The 17,886-nt window shown below is 41.1% G+C and overlaps 2 protein-coding genes across 2 annotated transcripts; one reads left to right on the top strand and one right to left on the bottom strand.

The window, feature by feature from the left end:
• Positions 1-4,114: 4,114 nt before the first annotated feature.
• On the top strand, positions 4,115-10,221 carry LOC139628963 (E3 ubiquitin-protein ligase MARCHF2-like). Its single transcript, XM_071491240.1, has 5 exons — positions 4,115-4,397; positions 5,573-5,879; positions 5,994-6,189; positions 6,570-6,779; positions 7,390-10,221. The coding sequence occupies exons 2-5, from the start codon at positions 5,695-5,697 to the stop codon at positions 7,543-7,545; spliced, it is 747 nt and encodes a 248-aa protein (XP_071347341.1). The 5' UTR covers positions 4,115-4,397; positions 5,573-5,694; the 3' UTR covers positions 7,546-10,221.
• A 1,111-nt stretch (positions 10,222-11,332) lies between these two features.
• LOC139628964 (ras-related protein Rab-11B-like) lies at positions 11,333-17,522 on the bottom strand. The gene is made up of 5 exons (XM_071491241.1): positions 17,312-17,522; positions 15,055-15,250; positions 12,956-13,149; positions 12,546-12,626; positions 11,333-12,031 (listed from the first exon to the last, which is right to left on the bottom strand). Exons 1-5 carry the CDS (start codon positions 17,349-17,351, stop codon positions 11,886-11,888), a joined length of 657 nt encoding a protein of 218 aa, XP_071347342.1. The 5' UTR covers positions 17,352-17,522; the 3' UTR covers positions 11,333-11,885.
• Between the last annotated feature and the right edge of the window lie 364 nt (positions 17,523-17,886).

The raw sequence follows: 17,886 nt of genomic DNA, 5'->3' as shown, positions 1-17,886 counted from the left end.
CGACAGACAGTTTTTTTTTATTTGGTCTTATATGGATTGCTATCTCTCTGTGTAATAAATTTGTGGATTAAATACACTGTGATCGGGTTCATGTTTTCCTTCTTTGCAGCAGGACTATTCGTATCTTTAAATCAATACGGGCAGTTCATGGTGAAAGTCCAAAACATCAAAAATAAACACTCTGATGCATAGATAAACACATACTAATACTCAGAATGGTCCTTGAATGAATTTCTGTGAAATTCCAAAGCAGTTTTGATTGGTATTTGAAGATATGACATAAATGATTAAATAAGTCAATACCACCTTTAATAGTCACCAAATAGCCCCAGTTGATGGACAGTAACTAAACACTGTTAATCAGACAATAGTGACCAGACTTAATCACAGTGCACATTTCCCAAAGTAATCAAGAGTATATTAAAATGAAGCAATCCCTGTCAACAATGCTGAAAATGGCACAGTATTTCCAGAGCACTACCTCATATTGAACAGTGTTGAAGAGCATGAAGGTGTTAAGTACCCAGTTTTTTTATCAAAAAAATGTAAAATGCCCTTTATTCAGATGGCATCTATTGGACAGTTGGACGTTGCCGCACAGGGACAAAAGTGCAACGGAAAATGAGCAAAACTAAATTACAACCATCCCCTCCTGACATGAGGACTCCTGCTGACAGTTTAAAGGATCACGAGATGAACCTGCAGCAACTGAATTATACTGTTATTGAAAGCAAAACGCTGAGAATAAATTATGCAATCTGTCCGTCCGTCTGTCTGCATGTGTCTGTCTCTCTGTCTCACTCTCCTCTGGGTGCCTTACTCCCTATATTTCTGTCTGTGGTGGTCAAGATAAATTGTGTAGGAATATAGTGTGCTTTTCTGATAGAGAGGGAAATGCTATTCAACAATGTTCTAAATGAGAAATGTGCAATATGTACTGTATGAACTTGCTGTAGACTGACACGGTCAACGCAGACGAAGCATGCGTCTCCAGAAGCTGAGTCAGCCCATTCTCAGGCATCATGATAAGGAGAAATGCCTGGACACACCAACTATGAAGTTAAAGAATGTGAACTAATATTGTGACAAAACACTTCGCCACCACTTGGTGAATCCCTGGTGCGTCATAAATCTTGTTCACCGGCCTCAGAAACCGTGTTCCCTTTGTGACAGCAGCAATGCATCCTGAGTCCTGTAACCATTGTGTAAACACAACACAACTCAACACATATGCGTAACCTGAATTCTACTGCTAAATATTTCAGAAATATTTCATTAAGTAAACGTTAATTTTCCAACATTTTCGAATGGTGGTCACTCTGTGTAAAGTTAATAAACTGCTCAAACCTCCAAAATGTGTGGCGTGTAAATGAACTGCGTGTGCATTTATGTGTCTGTCCATGTTAAAGTCCACTAACGCATGTCTCATGATATCCCGAGAGGTAGTGTCCCATGATCTGTGCTGGACTTTGACCAAACAGATAGGTGGGGTAGCTAATGAGAGACATGATCTGAGGTGTGTGTGTGTGTATGTGTGTGTGCTGATCACACTCACCAAGAGTGGACCCCTTTTTTTTTTTTTTTTTTTTTTTTTTATCAGTGTTTGGGTTCAAAGGGAATGAAAAGGCAGAGGTTGGGGAGAGGGTGAAGCAGGGCAGTATGACAAAAATAGATATTGTTTAACTAGTGGTTAAAAATTACATGTAAAGATTACTATTTTAAGTTACACTAAAGGGACATTTTTGAATTTCTGATGCGGTACATTTTAAAAGTCTCCAAAGTATCATCGTCTTAATTGTTTCTACATAAAGCAGAATTAAACTGGAATATTATTTTTGAATATACAGTAGCAAAATACTCACTTTTGTTCAAAAAGTAACCAAACAAACTGTGAGGATGGGCCGAGCAAAACAGACCCAGCTCTACCTGAGCATTGTGTTTGTTGGTTAAGATCTAAAGTCAGGAGGACTTTTCAAAATATTTGCTTTTGCAGACTTTCATGTTACTGAGTTTGTTTTTTGCAGGCTAAAGCGAAAAAAGAGAAATGTTGAAAAAGTCATTGACCTTGCTCCCTGAAATATATTTCCAGTTCCATTAACAGGGTGCAAATCACTCAGCACGTGAATAAGAAGCAAGCCATTGAGAATTCTCACATTTATATATCAACAGTTCTGTACAGCACAAAAAGCATATCTGGTAGGAGCAGAGTATCAGCCATACAGCACGCACCACTGATATCAAACACAACAAATCCACAGACCATCACCTAAGCTGACGTGAACATTTCAATATCAGTGTGCCTCCAGGAATCAAACCAGGCCAGGTGCAGCTCTGGTTCACCTCTTGCAAGCTGTAAAGTCTGATTGCTGTTTTCTTGCACCAGTGACCTTCTTTTCACCCATTTGTTGCTCCATATTTGCTAACCTGGCCATGACTAGAACGGCCAGCCTGACAAGTGATCACATTTGCAACCCAGTGGTGGATCATGGATAAAGTATTCAGATCAAATACCAAAATGGTAGTGGCGATAAAAAAATACTCTATTGTAAGAAGTCCTGCATTAATTTTTTTCCTTAAGTTAATCAGCACACTGTACTTAAAGTAAAAATAGACATTATGCAGCAGACTGGCATCGGCTAGTGTTATAATATCATACACAAATCATCATCACTTATGTATTAACATGTAGGCAGTACTTTAATGTGGTGGGTTGAGGTCATTTTAACACATATTGCCCAGGTTAATTCAATTTGCTATGCAACAATGCATCATATTTGACATATTTTAAACAAAATTACCTCAAATGTACTTAGACAGAGTTGGCCTACTTGAGTGAATATTCTGACTCTCTTTCTGCCAGGGGTAGATTTGCTTGAGAACTGTACTTAAGAATATATTTTGAGTATCTGTACTTACTTGAGAATTGAGAAATGCCTACAGAAATTTGGCATCCAAAAGCACGTCGAGGTAACATTTGTTTAATTCCAGATAAACTTTAAACAGACAGCTTGTAGTAGTTATGGTTTTTATGCGATGGTCATTTCTACAGGCTTCATAACATAGTTTTTGATTCTACAGGCTCTACAGCAAGTCAGTCATTCAGAAGGTTGTTTCAAAGTCACTAAATCCTGTAAATGCTCTGTGGAACAATGCAATAATATTTTTTTTTAAAGTAAGCACCCCAGTATTTTAACTCAAGTAAAAATTTGGCTGAACAACTACCATTTGTATTGAAATAACATTTGACCAGGACTAATCTATACTTTGACTCAAGTAATAGAGCTGTGTACTTTGTCCACATCTGCTCTCTGCTAATGCTGTGGTGTGTAATCCTTAAAGATTACCGTATAGCTAAACAGACAGCACCCACAGAAACCTAGAGTCTGTTTAACACGGAAACCTTCACTGTAGTATTCTGTCACTGTATTCATGTCTGATGCCTGTGAATAATTCAATGAAATCTTCTCATTTTGTCTTGCAGGCCTCACCTGAGAGACCACAGTCCTAATGGTGTCACCTAGTGGCTCTATTTCGACATGACTCACTACACTACGCTGGAGGATGATGGTCGTCTACGTGGTGAAATTTGACCAAAATTAGCAGTAAATATAAACTGAAACATTTTAGCCGTAGTTTTTCCGAACAAGCGTGATCGCACCATTTGTTGTTGTTTGTTCTCTGTGGTGCGTTCAGGCCCCCTTGTAAACTGCTGCTGTAAACGGTCGGAGGTGATCTTCCTGTCATTGCTCACAAACATCAAATATTTTTGGAGTATTTAAGCGTTTACACAGAATAGATAGTTTCCGAGTGCTGCTTTGTTTTAGTTTACTTTATGCTCTTGAGCTGACCGATGATCCTTCAGTTGATCACAGGACAAAAGTAATTACATACACCACTTTCATCATCATTTTTTACAGGATTTGTATATTAACTGACCCCCTAAATATCACACGTTGAAGCAACAAAATTCACATTCTCATTCCCACTCGTCTTTGCCGTTTTGATTGCTGATTAGTTAGTGGGATAAGTCCAGTTTTCCATTATTACCAGCGTCTTTGAAGGAAGCATCGTGTCACATGACCAGTACACAGCTGAGGGATGCTGAGGTAGGCTTGCCCGTTGCTAGCCAGTTAGCTACGTTAGCTGTGTCTAGTAATCCTGGCAGAAGCTGTCGTTTCTTTTCGCCTTTTCAAACAAAATCGCCCGACAGAGATATACAGCCAGCCATGGAGAGGATACAGCGCATCCGGGCGTCTCCTGTATCCCCTCGTATCGTCAGCTTTTGGTTAGATGTCAATGTCAGTTTGTAGCCTGGGCTGTGTAGTTAGCTCAGCTAGCCTGTGTCTGGCGAACACAGGGCCAAGGCCAAGGCCAAGCAAGAAAAGGGAGGCCGTCGGGTGAGTACATTTACACTAACATCTGTTTTTCACCTTGTTTCGTGAGCTTTTCTGAAGACCGACATCACATTACAGTTCGTTGGTTGACAGCTGTTCCGCTACTGAGCGTGGTTTTCTTCCATTGAGATAAATGTAGCCTTTGTCGGCGGCTGCACATTAACGACACTGAAGCTACATCAATCATGTGTATGTCAACCAAAATTAGCGATGATAGTTCAACTGGTCATCATCTGATACAAGTAGAAAACGCGAGTTTACCGTCAGACAATGCGAGGGGGTGTTTTCTTGACGTATGGCACAGTGATAATTAGTAACAGGCTACCTGAGTTTAAAAATGCAGTGAGATAGTAAGGTTTATCTTTGCTCGATCGCATGGGGCTTTGAGCACACGAATTTGTTTCCATACTCATGCGTTATATATTAAGTTGTCAAGTTTTTCAAGAGTGTACCGATGGCAGCATCAGTCCTGGAGGACATGTCGCAGGGACTGGTAGGGGTACACAGTGTGTTCCTGTCAAGCCCACCTGAACCCCCCCGCCCTCGCCCTCGCCCCCGCCCTCCATGGTCCCAAGGTGTATCCAAAATTTCACCTTAAGATAAATGTTCTCGCTACGCAGCAATGTGCTGCCTTCTGTATTTGCCTGCTAAAACAGCTTGTTGAAGCGATATCAACCTCATTTACCGAAACTTATTAATTTCTTACATTAAACATGAAATGTAAATTGTTTTGGCTCCAATTCAAAAGGTCTGAATGTCATGTGCAAGCGTTTTCCCACATTTTCCCTGTAATGTAGCAGAGCATATTTGCCATGTTTAGACGCTTTGCCATCTTGATTTAAACAATTTTCTGTGAGGCTCAAACATAATTTGGCTTCGCAACATGCTCTTGTACTGAAGGAACTATTTGGTTAACAGAATTTGAAGGGTTTTGTGTCTTGCTCCGGGACTTTTTAGAGGTTTTGTGTCTCTTCTGTTTATTTTCATCACACAATCTTTCCAGCTTTTGTGAGACCTGGGGCTGGAACTTACTGTCACCACCCTTGTATCAACGTGGCATCACGGAGACGTGTAAAGAATATTATGAGATGCCCAAACAATGTGACATCATGTTATATTTATATAGTTATTCCGAGTCACCCATACTTTGTCTCCTGTTCATCTCCATTCTCCACTAGGCATTTGTTCTGTAGGTGGACTGAGGAGGAGAGGAGAGGAGTAGCGCATCAAGTTTTGGATCAGAACTTCTTTTAGAGTTGCCTCCACCAGCATCGTCATCACTGTCACCCTCAGCTGAGCCATGTCCTCGTCAGGATGCTGCCACCTACCTGGCTCCCTTTGTGATTACTCTGGGAACGCTGAATCTGATGCCTCCAAGGATTCGGAGGAGTCTGATTCTACCACACAGGCCCAGTACATTGCCAAGGTTACCGCTAAAGATGGCCGCCCACTCTCCACTGTTGTCAAAGCGGTGAGCTTGCAGAGGTAAGAGAAGGAGGAACTCAAAGGGGGAAGGGGCAGTGATTATACTGTAATTTTATTGTACGTTGGTTAATCATCACTTTGTCGCCTTCACCGCCTTGCTGTTTTTCTGCACAGTGATGTGGGTATGTGTCGGATTTGTCATGAGGGAGCTGGAGGAGAGACGCTGCTCTCACCCTGTGACTGCACTGGTACACTGGGTAAAGTGCACAAGAGCTGCTTGGAGAAGTGGCTGTCCTCCTCCAACACCAGCTACTGTGAACTCTGTCACACAGAGTTTACTATTGAAAGGCGACCACAGCCACTCACACAGGTTAGAGAGCGTTTACTGTGAGGATGTGTTTCCTGTATAAAGAATTTGTCTAAAGCAAGGGAGAATAGTTTGTCTTTGACCTTGTACTGACATAAGTTTTTTTGTAAGTGTTTTTAACAGTCATTTAAGCCATGTAGAGTGTAGCCAACAAGTAGGACGCTCAGGATATGAGATGATTTGTAATAAGAGCTCTCTATTCATAACAATTGTTTTCAATAGCATCAGTGCAGTCATTAGCTATGCAGGAAAGTTGCACCTTATTAATGTTCTTCTACTTTGCAGAATTTTGTTGTTGTAATTGTCATTGCAAAATATCAATTAATCAAGCTACTTTTCAGTTGCGCCAATTTTGCTTTGTTTTTCGCTTTGCCCTTGCTCAGTGGCTGAAGGACCCTGGCCCTCGCAGTGAGAAGCGCACGCTGCTGTGCGACATGGCGTGCTTCCTTCTCATCACGCCCTTGGCAGCCATCTCCGGCTGGCTGTGTCTGAGAGGAGCCCAGGACCACCTGCAACTGAAGAGCAGACTTGAGGCTGTCGGCCTCATCGCCCTCACCATTGCCCTCTTCACCATCTACATCCTCTGGACACTGGTAACCAATGCATCACTAAGTTATTCTCCTGTAACTTCAAAAAACAGACACGTTTCTGGACTTGTGTTCAGATGCTGGCCGAGAGTGAATGTCTTCCTCTCAGGTATTTTCACACCCACAAATGAGTGCTAGTGTTTTGTGTGTGCTTTGTTTTTTTTTTTCCCCACGTAGATGTGGTCATGAACAGTCGTGAACAGATTGAACAAACAGTTTTCTGGTCCCAGTCTGATTGAGAATAGTAAAAATGAGCTGGCTTTTTCTCTGCACTTTTTTTTAATCTGGACTATTCTGGACCATAGTCTTTAAAAATAGGATGTACTGTCAACCTGAACCCTTCTTCAAAAACCTAACCCTTTAATCTTCAGCAAAAGAATTAAAAAAAAAAAAAAAAAAAAAAAGACAAACTGTAAAGGATTAGCCTTTCTGCTTACAGTCTGTGAGCACTTATCTTGCAGCAGCTGCAGCTTCAGCATATAATTCCTGTCCTGTATCCGTACTACTCTGTCTCAAATATCTTGGTATCTTGGTGTCAGTTTTAGTGACGTCTGTCTTTTCCTCCTTTGTTTCCCCACATCTTACCCTCTCCCACTCTTCTTCTGTTCAATCTCAGGTGTCATTTCGGTATCACTGTCAGTTGTACTCGGAGTGGAGGAGGACCAATCAGAAAGTGCGTCTGCTCATGCCTGACATGAAAGGGGCACACACCACCCAACGTTCAGTGCCGACCAAGTCGACCAAGAAAATGACTGATGAGACCATCGTATGAGTGCAGAGCAGTGGCAAGAGGAATATTTAAAAATAACGCCCACTGAAGCACTCTCTAAAAACAAAATTAATCATATTAATGAACTTTTGCACTTCATATGGACCATTCTGAGAGGGGAGAGCTACTTTCTCCTTCTGTTTTCTTTTATTGAAGCACTTGATGTAAACTACTACGGTATTGACCCACCACAAAAGTGGTTTTGCGAAGAACTCATTCCGGAGTCATAGTTGATGTTGAAACACAGTTGTCATCGGACAGCCAGTGCTGGGATGTGAACGACTGAACACATGGATAATGGACTAACCAGCCCGACTGTATGTCCGTGACACAAACTTATGAAATACTAAGACACAAGCTAATGTAGCAGGATATAACTGAATCAGCATGCTACTACAGTATAATATGAAACATATTCACACTACCTATAATTCCCCTCATGCCCCTTCACAATGTATTTAGCTGTTTTTGAACAATGGGCGGCCAATAGCCCAGCGGAGGATAATAATCTAAAAACATGACTGACAAAGTCTACAGTGGCAAGAAAAAGTAAGTGAACCCTTTTGGAATTACCTTCATTTATGTGTACATTTGTCTTCAAATATGGTCAGATCTTTATCTGAGTTACAATTATGAACAAACACAGTCTATTTTAACTAATGACACACAGATCATTGTATTGTTCTTGTCCATACTGAATACATCATTAAAATATTCAGTGTAGGTTGAAAAAAAGTATGTGAACCTCTACCCTAATGGTATTACCAAAAGCTAGCTGAGGTCAGGAGTTATCAAACCTGGAGTTGGAGTTGTGGGTTAGAGGTAGCTGTTCACAGGAAACATCTGCTGATGTGAAACCAGAGATCTCTAAAGACTTATGATCAAGAATTTCTGATTTGCATGAAGCTGAAAGTGTTACAAAGACATCTCAGAATTTAGTTATTCATTAGACCGGTTTAGTTCTAGGGCTACTCTCCCTAGAAGTGGGCACCCGGGTTGGATGACTCCAAAAGCACAATGCAGATGATCAGTAATGTAACAAAGAAACCTCAGATTAACAGTTAAGGGCTTAAAGGCATCATTGGAGCTGGTTAACATCTCTGTCCATGAGTCTACCATATATGCAGATCATGGTGCATGTTGTCCGGCCATAGACACCGCAGAGGAACCCGCTGTTCTCTAGAAGAACCTCAGCGCACCCCTAAGTTTGCCAAAGAGCACCTTGACAATCCACAGTGCTACTGGGAAAATGATTAATGGACTGGATGAAAGTTAGGTTGAATTCTTCTGGAAGAGCATGCAGCACTATGTATGGTGTAAAAAGGGAACTGCATACCAACGTGAAAACATCATCCCAAAGGTGAAGAAGGGTGGAGGGAGAACAGTGATTTGGGGTTTTGCTGCCTCTGGGTGTGGACAGCTCAACATTATCAAAGAGAAAATAAATTCCCAAGTCACGGTGACTGTTCACCTGCTGAAGCTCAGAAGAAGCTTGGTGATGCAGCAGGACAATGAGTCTCAACATCTAAGCAAATCAATTACAGAATGACTTTGAACAAAGAAATTCCACGTTGCAGTGGTGCAGTCAGAGACCCGACCTTAAGCCAGTGAAGATGCTGTGGAATGACCTGAAGAGAGCCGCTCACACCAGACCTCCTGAGAGAACGTCTGAGCTGAAGCAGCTGTGTAGGAAGAATGGTCCAAATTTCCTCCTGAACATTGTGCAGGTCTGATCAGCAGCTACAGGAAGAGCTTGTTTGAAGTTATTGCTGCTAAAAGGAGGTTCGATCAGTTATTAAATCCAAGGGTTTACTTACTTTTTCTACCAGCACCATGAATGTTTAGTGGCTGTATTTAGTAAAGACACAACATTATAATTGTGTGACATCATCTTAGGGACACTGTGATGTCTACATGTGTCTTAAATGATCAGATCACATTTTATGACCAATGAATGCAGAAAACCAGGTCATTCCAACGGGTTCACATACTTTTTCTTGCCACTGTATCTGTGAATATTCTCTCTCGACAAGTAGAGAGCGACAGTTGCTCACACCAACATTCATGTCTATAATCTGAACCCTTTTAAAGTTTCCAGGTAAAGCTTTATCATTGCTGTCTAAACTGTGACACTCAAATCATTTTTCTGTTTAGACAGCGGCTGAGGCATCACACATCTATCACACTTGTCACGGGGTCAGTGAAGATTGTAGTATATGGAATAACACAAACTGCATCCGTTTAACGGCAGCGCAGTAACCTAAGGAAATAGTATTGACGGTGTGGAAAAGTGTTTACATTCCAATTGGATGATGTTTCTACTATTGTCATAAAAGTGCATTAGCAAACGGCCCTGCTCCACTTGTAAATGCACCATTCATAAATTGAACTGCCTAGCAATGACCAGTAGTAATGGCCTACATCACAAGAGATGCAATTTTAAATAGAAGAGAAACAGTGTTCTGAATAGTGAGATTACAGACTTTTGTCCTATATTAAACACAGAAATGTATCAGAGCAGGCTGGTACTCAGTAAAGGTGCAAAAGAGAAACGTGTTTGAGATGTCAATCAATGTATGCAGCGTATGGTAAACAAAGTATTTTGTGTTATTGTAGTCTTCCTGCTGCATCCCCTGGAAAGTTGGGTTATTGTGCAATAAAACAAGAGGGACTCCTGGACTCAGTCAGTGTGAGCTGTGACTTGTCTGCTGGATTTAGGTAGTTCTGTTTCTTGTGAGCTTCATCTAGTCTTAAAAAAAATATATCTAATAATCGTCTGTTGTGGAATACAACAAAGAATATTTGCTCAAGTGCTGCACAATTTGGAGGTGCTGTATTTGTACTTTAGTGTATCCATTCTTTTTATTTCTACTTCACTGTATTTCGGATGCAAATACTGAACTCTTTACTCTGCTACATTTATATAACAGCTATATTTACTGAATACTTAACAATTAAGATTTGTCATACACAATATTTTACATAATATTGGATAATATAAATATATGATGTGTTTAAGATGAACCCAGTGGTCCCCAGCCTTCCTGGCTTGTTACCCCTTAGAAAAAAATGCAGTATCCAGTTGGGGCCCATTGTCACATTTTAGATTTCTGTTTAGATTTCTGTTAGATTTCTCTACACTTCTCAGATGGCTTTAGGCTCAAACAAGTCAATAATATTAATCATAGACAGTGGCAGTGTGCACAACTCCAAAGTACCCAAGCAATGTATCACGTGCACAGTCGTTGCTATCTTAACACAGCAAACAGAATGCCTCCACTCAGATAAATAGTCTTCTTGTTTAATGTGGGGCCTACATTAAACATTATACAAGAAGACTTTTTATCTGTGAGTGTTGGCTTTCTGTTTGTTCAATAATAATAATAATAATAATTATAGTAATAATAATCATTTATTATTTAATATATAACATTAGAGAGAGCAAACTTAAAAAAATAAATATTTGCATAGCTGAACTTTATTCTTTTCTTTGCCCCAATAATCTTCTCATGGCCCCACAGATGAACTTTGTGACCTTTGGAGGAGGCCAGACCCAGAGGTTGGGAACCATCAGACAACCAAACTGTATTTAAATGAGATAAAACTAGCTCCACTTTGACCTGTCACAATAGTAAAATGTCGCTTCTGCACTGACACATCATCAATCTAAATTTTATCCAAAACGATGTATCTTCTTAAGGCTATTAATGGTGGTTCAGGTGTGAGGTGACTGTGAAGAGGCTGAACGTCATCTTGCATTCACTGCTAAAATGAAAAGACCACAGAAACATAATATTGTAAAATTTAATTTCATGGCATTAATATAATGTATGTGAGCAGACAAGCTATCAAAATCAAAACAAACAAAAGAATATATTTTACACAAAATGAAATAAGCTTCAGTAGCGTCACAACCACTTTTGAGATGATGACTGAACGAGGAGGAGGAGAGCCCAAAAACAGGACTGCTGGTACGACTGGAACTGGCAGGAGTCAAACCGAGGCCTCCAGCATGTGGTAATAACCATCTACCAGGGGAGATGTCTAGGCCTCAAACAAGGCTATTCTGCTACACTAACATGGGTAACTGGTAGCTGCTCACGAGGTACCATCAGTCCTGTTTTTGCACTAGAGTGTAGCAGACTGTACCTGGGTCAGATTACAATTTGAAATCAATTCAAACACTTTTCTGGGATCGATCATTTGTGGCATAACAGAACTGACTCCATTGATTTAAAAAGTGCAGATTCAGACAATATTGCAACCCAGGCGGATGGAAGCATACCAACACTGTGGATTTCAACTAATAATCGACCCAGGTGAGGAGGGACGGTTGCCATGGGTTACAGGTTCTGACAGCACTGCAGTTTGCTCCCCCTCTGGCCGTCCGTGGTTGGTGGCACGCTGATGTCCACCACGTTGTTTCCTGGGGACTCGTCATGGGCAGACCGCTCAGCGATCTGTTTCTGCGAGACGATGCGATAGATTTCTGTTTTTGAAAAAGTGGAATAAAAACAGATCAGCCATTTTCTTCTTTTGGGTGACCTGGCAAAGATTATCTCACAGGATTACTTTTCTAACCACATTAGGTAGCTAAAATGGAAATAATCTAGTTGATGTGGGGCAGCAGCACTCTAGTCCTGATTTGACACACTAGTACATCCAAATGAAAATGATGGAAATACCAACAATTATGCTGAAAACCAGCGGTGACAAGTCAGATCAAAGAAAAAAAGAACTTCCTAAAGTTAGAGGTAGTTACACAATTTCACGTTTTTTTCCTAGTCAGAAATTGCAAGTAATTAACGTCTTTCAATAATAATTGTTTTTTTACAAGACTTAAAGATAATTCTCTCAGTTCTCACAACACAAGAAGTTAGTGCCTTATAAGATCAAATCTTCAACAACAGCGTTTCATCTTTGAATTACATAGTAATGGTTTGTTATTACACCAGTAACTAAGGGGATTAGCTCTGATGTCCCACCTCTGCTCACAAGCATACCTGTAAGGATATTCTTGAAGGCTTCTTCAACATTTGTTGAGTCCAAGGCTGAAGTTTCTATGAATGACAGATTGTTCTTCTCTGTGGGAAGAGAAGGAAACACAAGAGTAACACCTGGCAAAATAAGTTCAGCAAGAAGAGAGCCAAGTATTATTATTTTTTTACTATTTCTTTTCTTGTCACCTTTAGGAAAACAAGCACAAAGCAGGTACGGGCTCTGTGATGTTCTCGTCTAATTTACAACAATGATAGACCATGGAAGGTGAAATAATAATGGAGGTAAAAAAAACAAAAACACTCTGTTGGCCTTTGAGGGAGATTTCAGTCATTATAGCAGATATCTGCTTGTGTGAAACAAATGTTTTGCCATCCAATTTAGCCTGTCTGTGTCTCTGTCTGAGTCCCTGTACCTGCGAAGGCCCGGGCCTCATCTGTGGGCACTGCCCTGAGGTGGCGCAGGTCGCTCTTGTTGCCAACCAGCATGATGACGATGTTGTTGTCAGCATGGTCCCTCAGCTCCTTCAGCCAGCGCTCCACATTCTCATAGGTCAGGTGTTTGGCGATGTCATACACTAAGAGCGCCCCCACTGCCCCTCTGTAGTATCTGTAACAAGACCAGAGAAAAAGAGTTAACAGCAGTGATTCAAGACCACACTTCTCAGCCCAGACCCGGCCAAGTCTTTGCCAGAATAGTATGAATAACAACAGCTTAAGAAAAGTAAACTGGGGAACAAACAAACAGAAACTCTTCATACCTGTGTCAATTTCATAAATTGTGTGAAATCACACCATTATTGCTTTATATATAACAGCAAAAAGTGCAAAAGGCTGCAGTGAACCGAAACCTGGCTCTGTAGTACGTGGTCAGTAAAATACTCAGATCTTCTCTTCATCACGCCGGTCTCCAAACCTGGACCTCTAATGACCTGTTTGCATGAAAAAAAATCAACTGGCCAGCACCCAGGTAAGTCCAACAGCATTACAGGTTTTGCCTTTACTTTCTAAGCAAAGTGGTTCGAGAGACGGTTCATTTCTTGATGCTAACTGTTAACTGTACGACATCTACTGGCCAGAATGTACAATAGGCAAATACAAATGTTTGTATATCATAAATTAAATATCTATATAAGGGGAACCATGATTGTATTTTACGTTCGAAGCATATATTCTAAGCATTATAGTAATTACTGTGAAAGCAATCAAAATGATTTCTGTGTCTTTGTTTTAACTTAAGTGTTTAACTTAACTGAGTAGTCAATGTGCAATGTGGGCAAAGAACATTTATAATGGAAAATGATTTTGGAAAAAACACTATTAATTTTTACTAAATAAAAAATTCTCAACTATGTTGGGACTAAGATGTTTTCCTTTTTTATGCAGAGAAATTTGGTGTGCAGCAGACTCTCAGGGAGTATCACCCCGCAGCCACCTTGCTGGCTGGGTGCAGGGCCCTCTGGGGGCAAGCTAGCCGCCTCTCCATACAGCTAGCAATGCCAGCTAACCTCTTTTGTGTTTTTGCAGTTTCTAGTTTTAATATCTACATCTGTGCTTTTCCAACTGTGACATATTAAAACATCTTGTGTAAAAAGTCTGATGACAGACTCTTGAGGGTGGCTGCAGGCCCATAAAAAGTCTCTTTTTTTCTGGTTTAGTGTTCACTTTAAAAACTCATGTTTCATGGCAAATTTCTTTCTGTTGCTTTTCACACTGATTAATCCAGAATAGAGAATAGTTAGTGCAAACTGCTTTCTGTCAACTGAACACTGTCATGTTAATAAATATGTTCCCTGTGTCTAATTCAGCCAATTTATATTTTAAAAACCATTATGAGGTGACCACTTGAAAGCGGGCTTATCTTTGACTTTGAGAAAAGTTACTCACCACAAAATCCATTAAGTTGATGTTCATTAGCTTTCAGTCATATCACATGATCTTGATTAGCAAATGGTTTGCCCAGTCGTCATGGAATTGTTAATAGTTTTTTAGTTTTTTTCAAAGCACTGGTAAGTGGCCAGAAGAAAAGAAAAAACTATTTAAAAAAAAGTCCATCTGCTAATAAAGAAATTAAACTGACACTGTGGTGTGGCTGTTTTCTACATAACTTTATTTATTTATTTTAATAAGTTTTAAATTCAGTTTTATGTCAGGAAAGTTAAAATGTAATTTTGTTTTCTAAAAGCTACACATAATTATACATAATTTTCTATTTTGGCATGTTGGCAGTTTGTGAGATGCATCTGTATATGGGGCATTCAATGGTTTACCTGGGGTTTTATGTCTAACTCAATAAGATTTAAGCACTAACGCCTTGCACCAGTGCACATGCTACTTATTGATCAAAAGTGCAGATTACATCTGTAACTGGCTGTGGTGGAACATAGCCACATTTTAAGCGACCTACACTAAAGGATCGAGTGTCAATTGTGACTACATTGCTGAAGCACTTCCCCACACAGAGGGGTGTTAGGTGACAGGCAGAACTATCTGCACCACACAGAAATGGACTCACGCAGAGGTGATGGCTCTGTAGCGCTCCTGTCCTGCTGTATCCCAGATCTGAGCCTTTATCGTCTTCCCATCCACCTGAATGCTGCGTGTGGCGAACTCCACCCCAATAGTGCTCTTGCTCTCAAGGTTGAACTCATTTCGTGTGAATCGAGAGAGCAGGTTGCTCTTCCCTACGCCCGAGTCCCCAATTAACACGACTGTGGAGGGAAAGAGAGGGAGAGAGGGCGGTAAAACATGAGACAAGTGTGTGTACATATTAAATGTGATGGCACGTGTAGGGGATGGGCTATATATATTAATATATCCAAGAAGTGTTGATATTGCATAAAGCAGTGCATCTAAACTTTGGTTTCGACAGAACCCAGGGGCTTTGTGTGTGTGTGTGTGAGAGAGAGAGAGAGAGAGACATAGTAGGAGTGTAAGAAAATAACAAAATACAGGGCTTTGTATGTGTGTATGTGTGCTTTGTGCCTTTTCCATTTTAAATTCATTACAGCTTAACTTAATGAAAAGAACTTCAACTTCAGCACCATTTCTCAATAACACAACATCATGACCCCACAATATATCAAAAATAATGTGTAACATCAATGTGTAACATGCACTGAACTGAGAATCCATGTGTGCTATAATTAACTATAGATAAAATGATCTGCATGTCTCCTCCCAGGTTTTGCCTGAAGGCCCTAAATGATAATGAACTAAATTAGCGACCATTCTTTGGGTTTAAGTGTAAGAACCACTCACACAGAACAAATGCGTAGATCATCTAAAAAAACATCTAGGCTGTTAGTAGCCAACTCCCCAAGACCATGAAAAGCTACACTTATTTAACTAGTCATCAAATAAGAAAAAAAACAATTATTCATGAGTTGGTTTTGCTTCTTAAGCTGCATCTTTAATATACTGTATAAGCTTGGCCTTTCACAAATAAAGAGGTAGGCCTGGCCTGAGGCTGGTGTTATTCAGCAACTGAACTGCTCCCTGACAGGACTCAAGTGGGAAAGCTTTAACCTGGGGTGAAGTTTGTTTACCAACCAATTTAAAACGTTCTTTAACGCTGAGATTCAAGGTGTATCAGAGCTATAGGATTTCATATAAATGTATACATGTGCGCTTCTTTATATCGATTGCTGTAAGACAACAACTGCAAATGCCACAAAGTCAGAGTGGGTCTTATATACAGTAGTAATTGAGTCCCTGGAGGATAGTGACTGATTAGACTCTCGGACCGGGGCTGTGCTGGTGTCAGGGCCGGGCTGAGGTGTCTGCTGTTCCCAGCAAAGCGGCGGGAGGTGGAGCCTCTTTGTTTCCCCTCTCCCCCCACAAACGGAAACAGAGCCGAACTTTGTCCCTGTCGACACCGCGCTGGTCCGGGCTGCAGGAAGCTGATAACAGGCTTCATCAAAACCTGAATCGACAGTTTCAGGCCGCCTTGCCCTTCCTGTTTCGGCCGGGTACACAGACGATGGCTCGGGCAGAGGGAGGCAGGGAGGGAGGGAGAGAGAGAGGGAGAGAGAGAGAGGGAGAGAGAGCCCTCGCCTCCGGCAGATGCCCTATTCATCCCACAGAGGATACTTTGTTACATCTAAATGGCCTTTTAGCTTATACAGGCCCAGGATGTTAATGTGCCACAGGAGCTGCTATCACGATCAAAGGAAGGCATTCTGGATCCGGCCGGGCTCCACGGATCGACCCGGACCGGAGTCCGGTGCCGCTTCAGCCTCAGTGCCTCAGTTGTCGATCCTCATTATGACACTAAAATACACAAAGTTATGAGCTGCTGCATTTTCAGTGTCAAGAAGAGCTGGCTGAGTACCATCCTCACCCGAGGATGAAGCTTATCGATCAGCGGAGGCTGATAGGCCTTTAATCAACCTCATGAGGAGGAATCAGTACAAACCATCAGACATGTTTCAGTAAACGAGGAGAGGGCTCACTCTACCCGCCGATCCTGCTCCAGCTGATGAAAGTTTAATAGGAAGGCAGGGTGTTGCATCCCACACCTATAAATATAGCTGCAGGCGTTGTAATGTTACAATGAGCATTATGTTGTAATAACAGCGACCGATTATCATCCGGGCAGTTCCTGAGAAAAAACATGATCTGTTTCCTTAGCAAATGCACATCTGCTCAGCGAAAATGACACAACAGGAGATTTACGGGCATTTCTACTGAAGCATAGCGTTGTCGGTGTGAGTCTGTAAAGGGGGAATGCAGTCATCTTTTTTTTTTTTTTTTTTTTTTTTTTTTTTTACCTTTGAACAAGAAATCGTACTCATCGTCTCGGTTCCCCATTCTAGACGAGGCCGCTCCGACGCTTGTCTCCGGAAGAGGATGTGTGAAAAGTGCGGGTATGAATTATCGTTATATACCAGAAAAAATAAAGGTAAAGGTTTATGCTGAGACTCTGCGCCAGTGTTGGCTGTCAAGGCGAGCTGGCCGCAGAAAGGGAGAGCTCCCAACTCTGCAGAGGGAGGGGAGGAGTCCCTGCAGCGCACATACCTTCCCCGGGGGGGCGCTCTTCGCCGGCATGCCAGCAGACAGCCACCGTTCAGCTGAGGCCTGCAGCCGGATACACATGCTGCCATTCTCAAGCCACACAGGTTACATGTAAAATGTTTGCATCAGTAATGGTGGACATGTGTGTGTCTGTGAAATCATGAATGAAAGAGCGCTCACAATTAAAATGTTATTTCAGATACAGTATAGTGTGCTACCAGAAACAATATATTAAAGGTTAAATAATAAGAAAGAAACAAATATACATGCCTGTGTCTGATTATGTGGTGGATAAAAAGTATTAGATAGAAAATAGCAAGTTTTTTTTTTT

The sequence above is a fragment of the Trachinotus anak genome, unplaced genomic scaffold (assembly GCF_046630095.1).
Source record: "Trachinotus anak isolate AG129_WGS33_773 ecotype Australia unplaced genomic scaffold, CSIRO_AGI_Tana_v1 ptg000012l, whole genome shotgun sequence".
Lineage (NCBI taxonomy): Eukaryota > Metazoa > Chordata > Actinopteri > Carangiformes > Carangidae > Trachinotus > Trachinotus anak.
The sequence above is the reverse complement of the archived record's forward strand: the minus strand, read 5'-3'. Positions and strand labels throughout refer to the sequence as shown.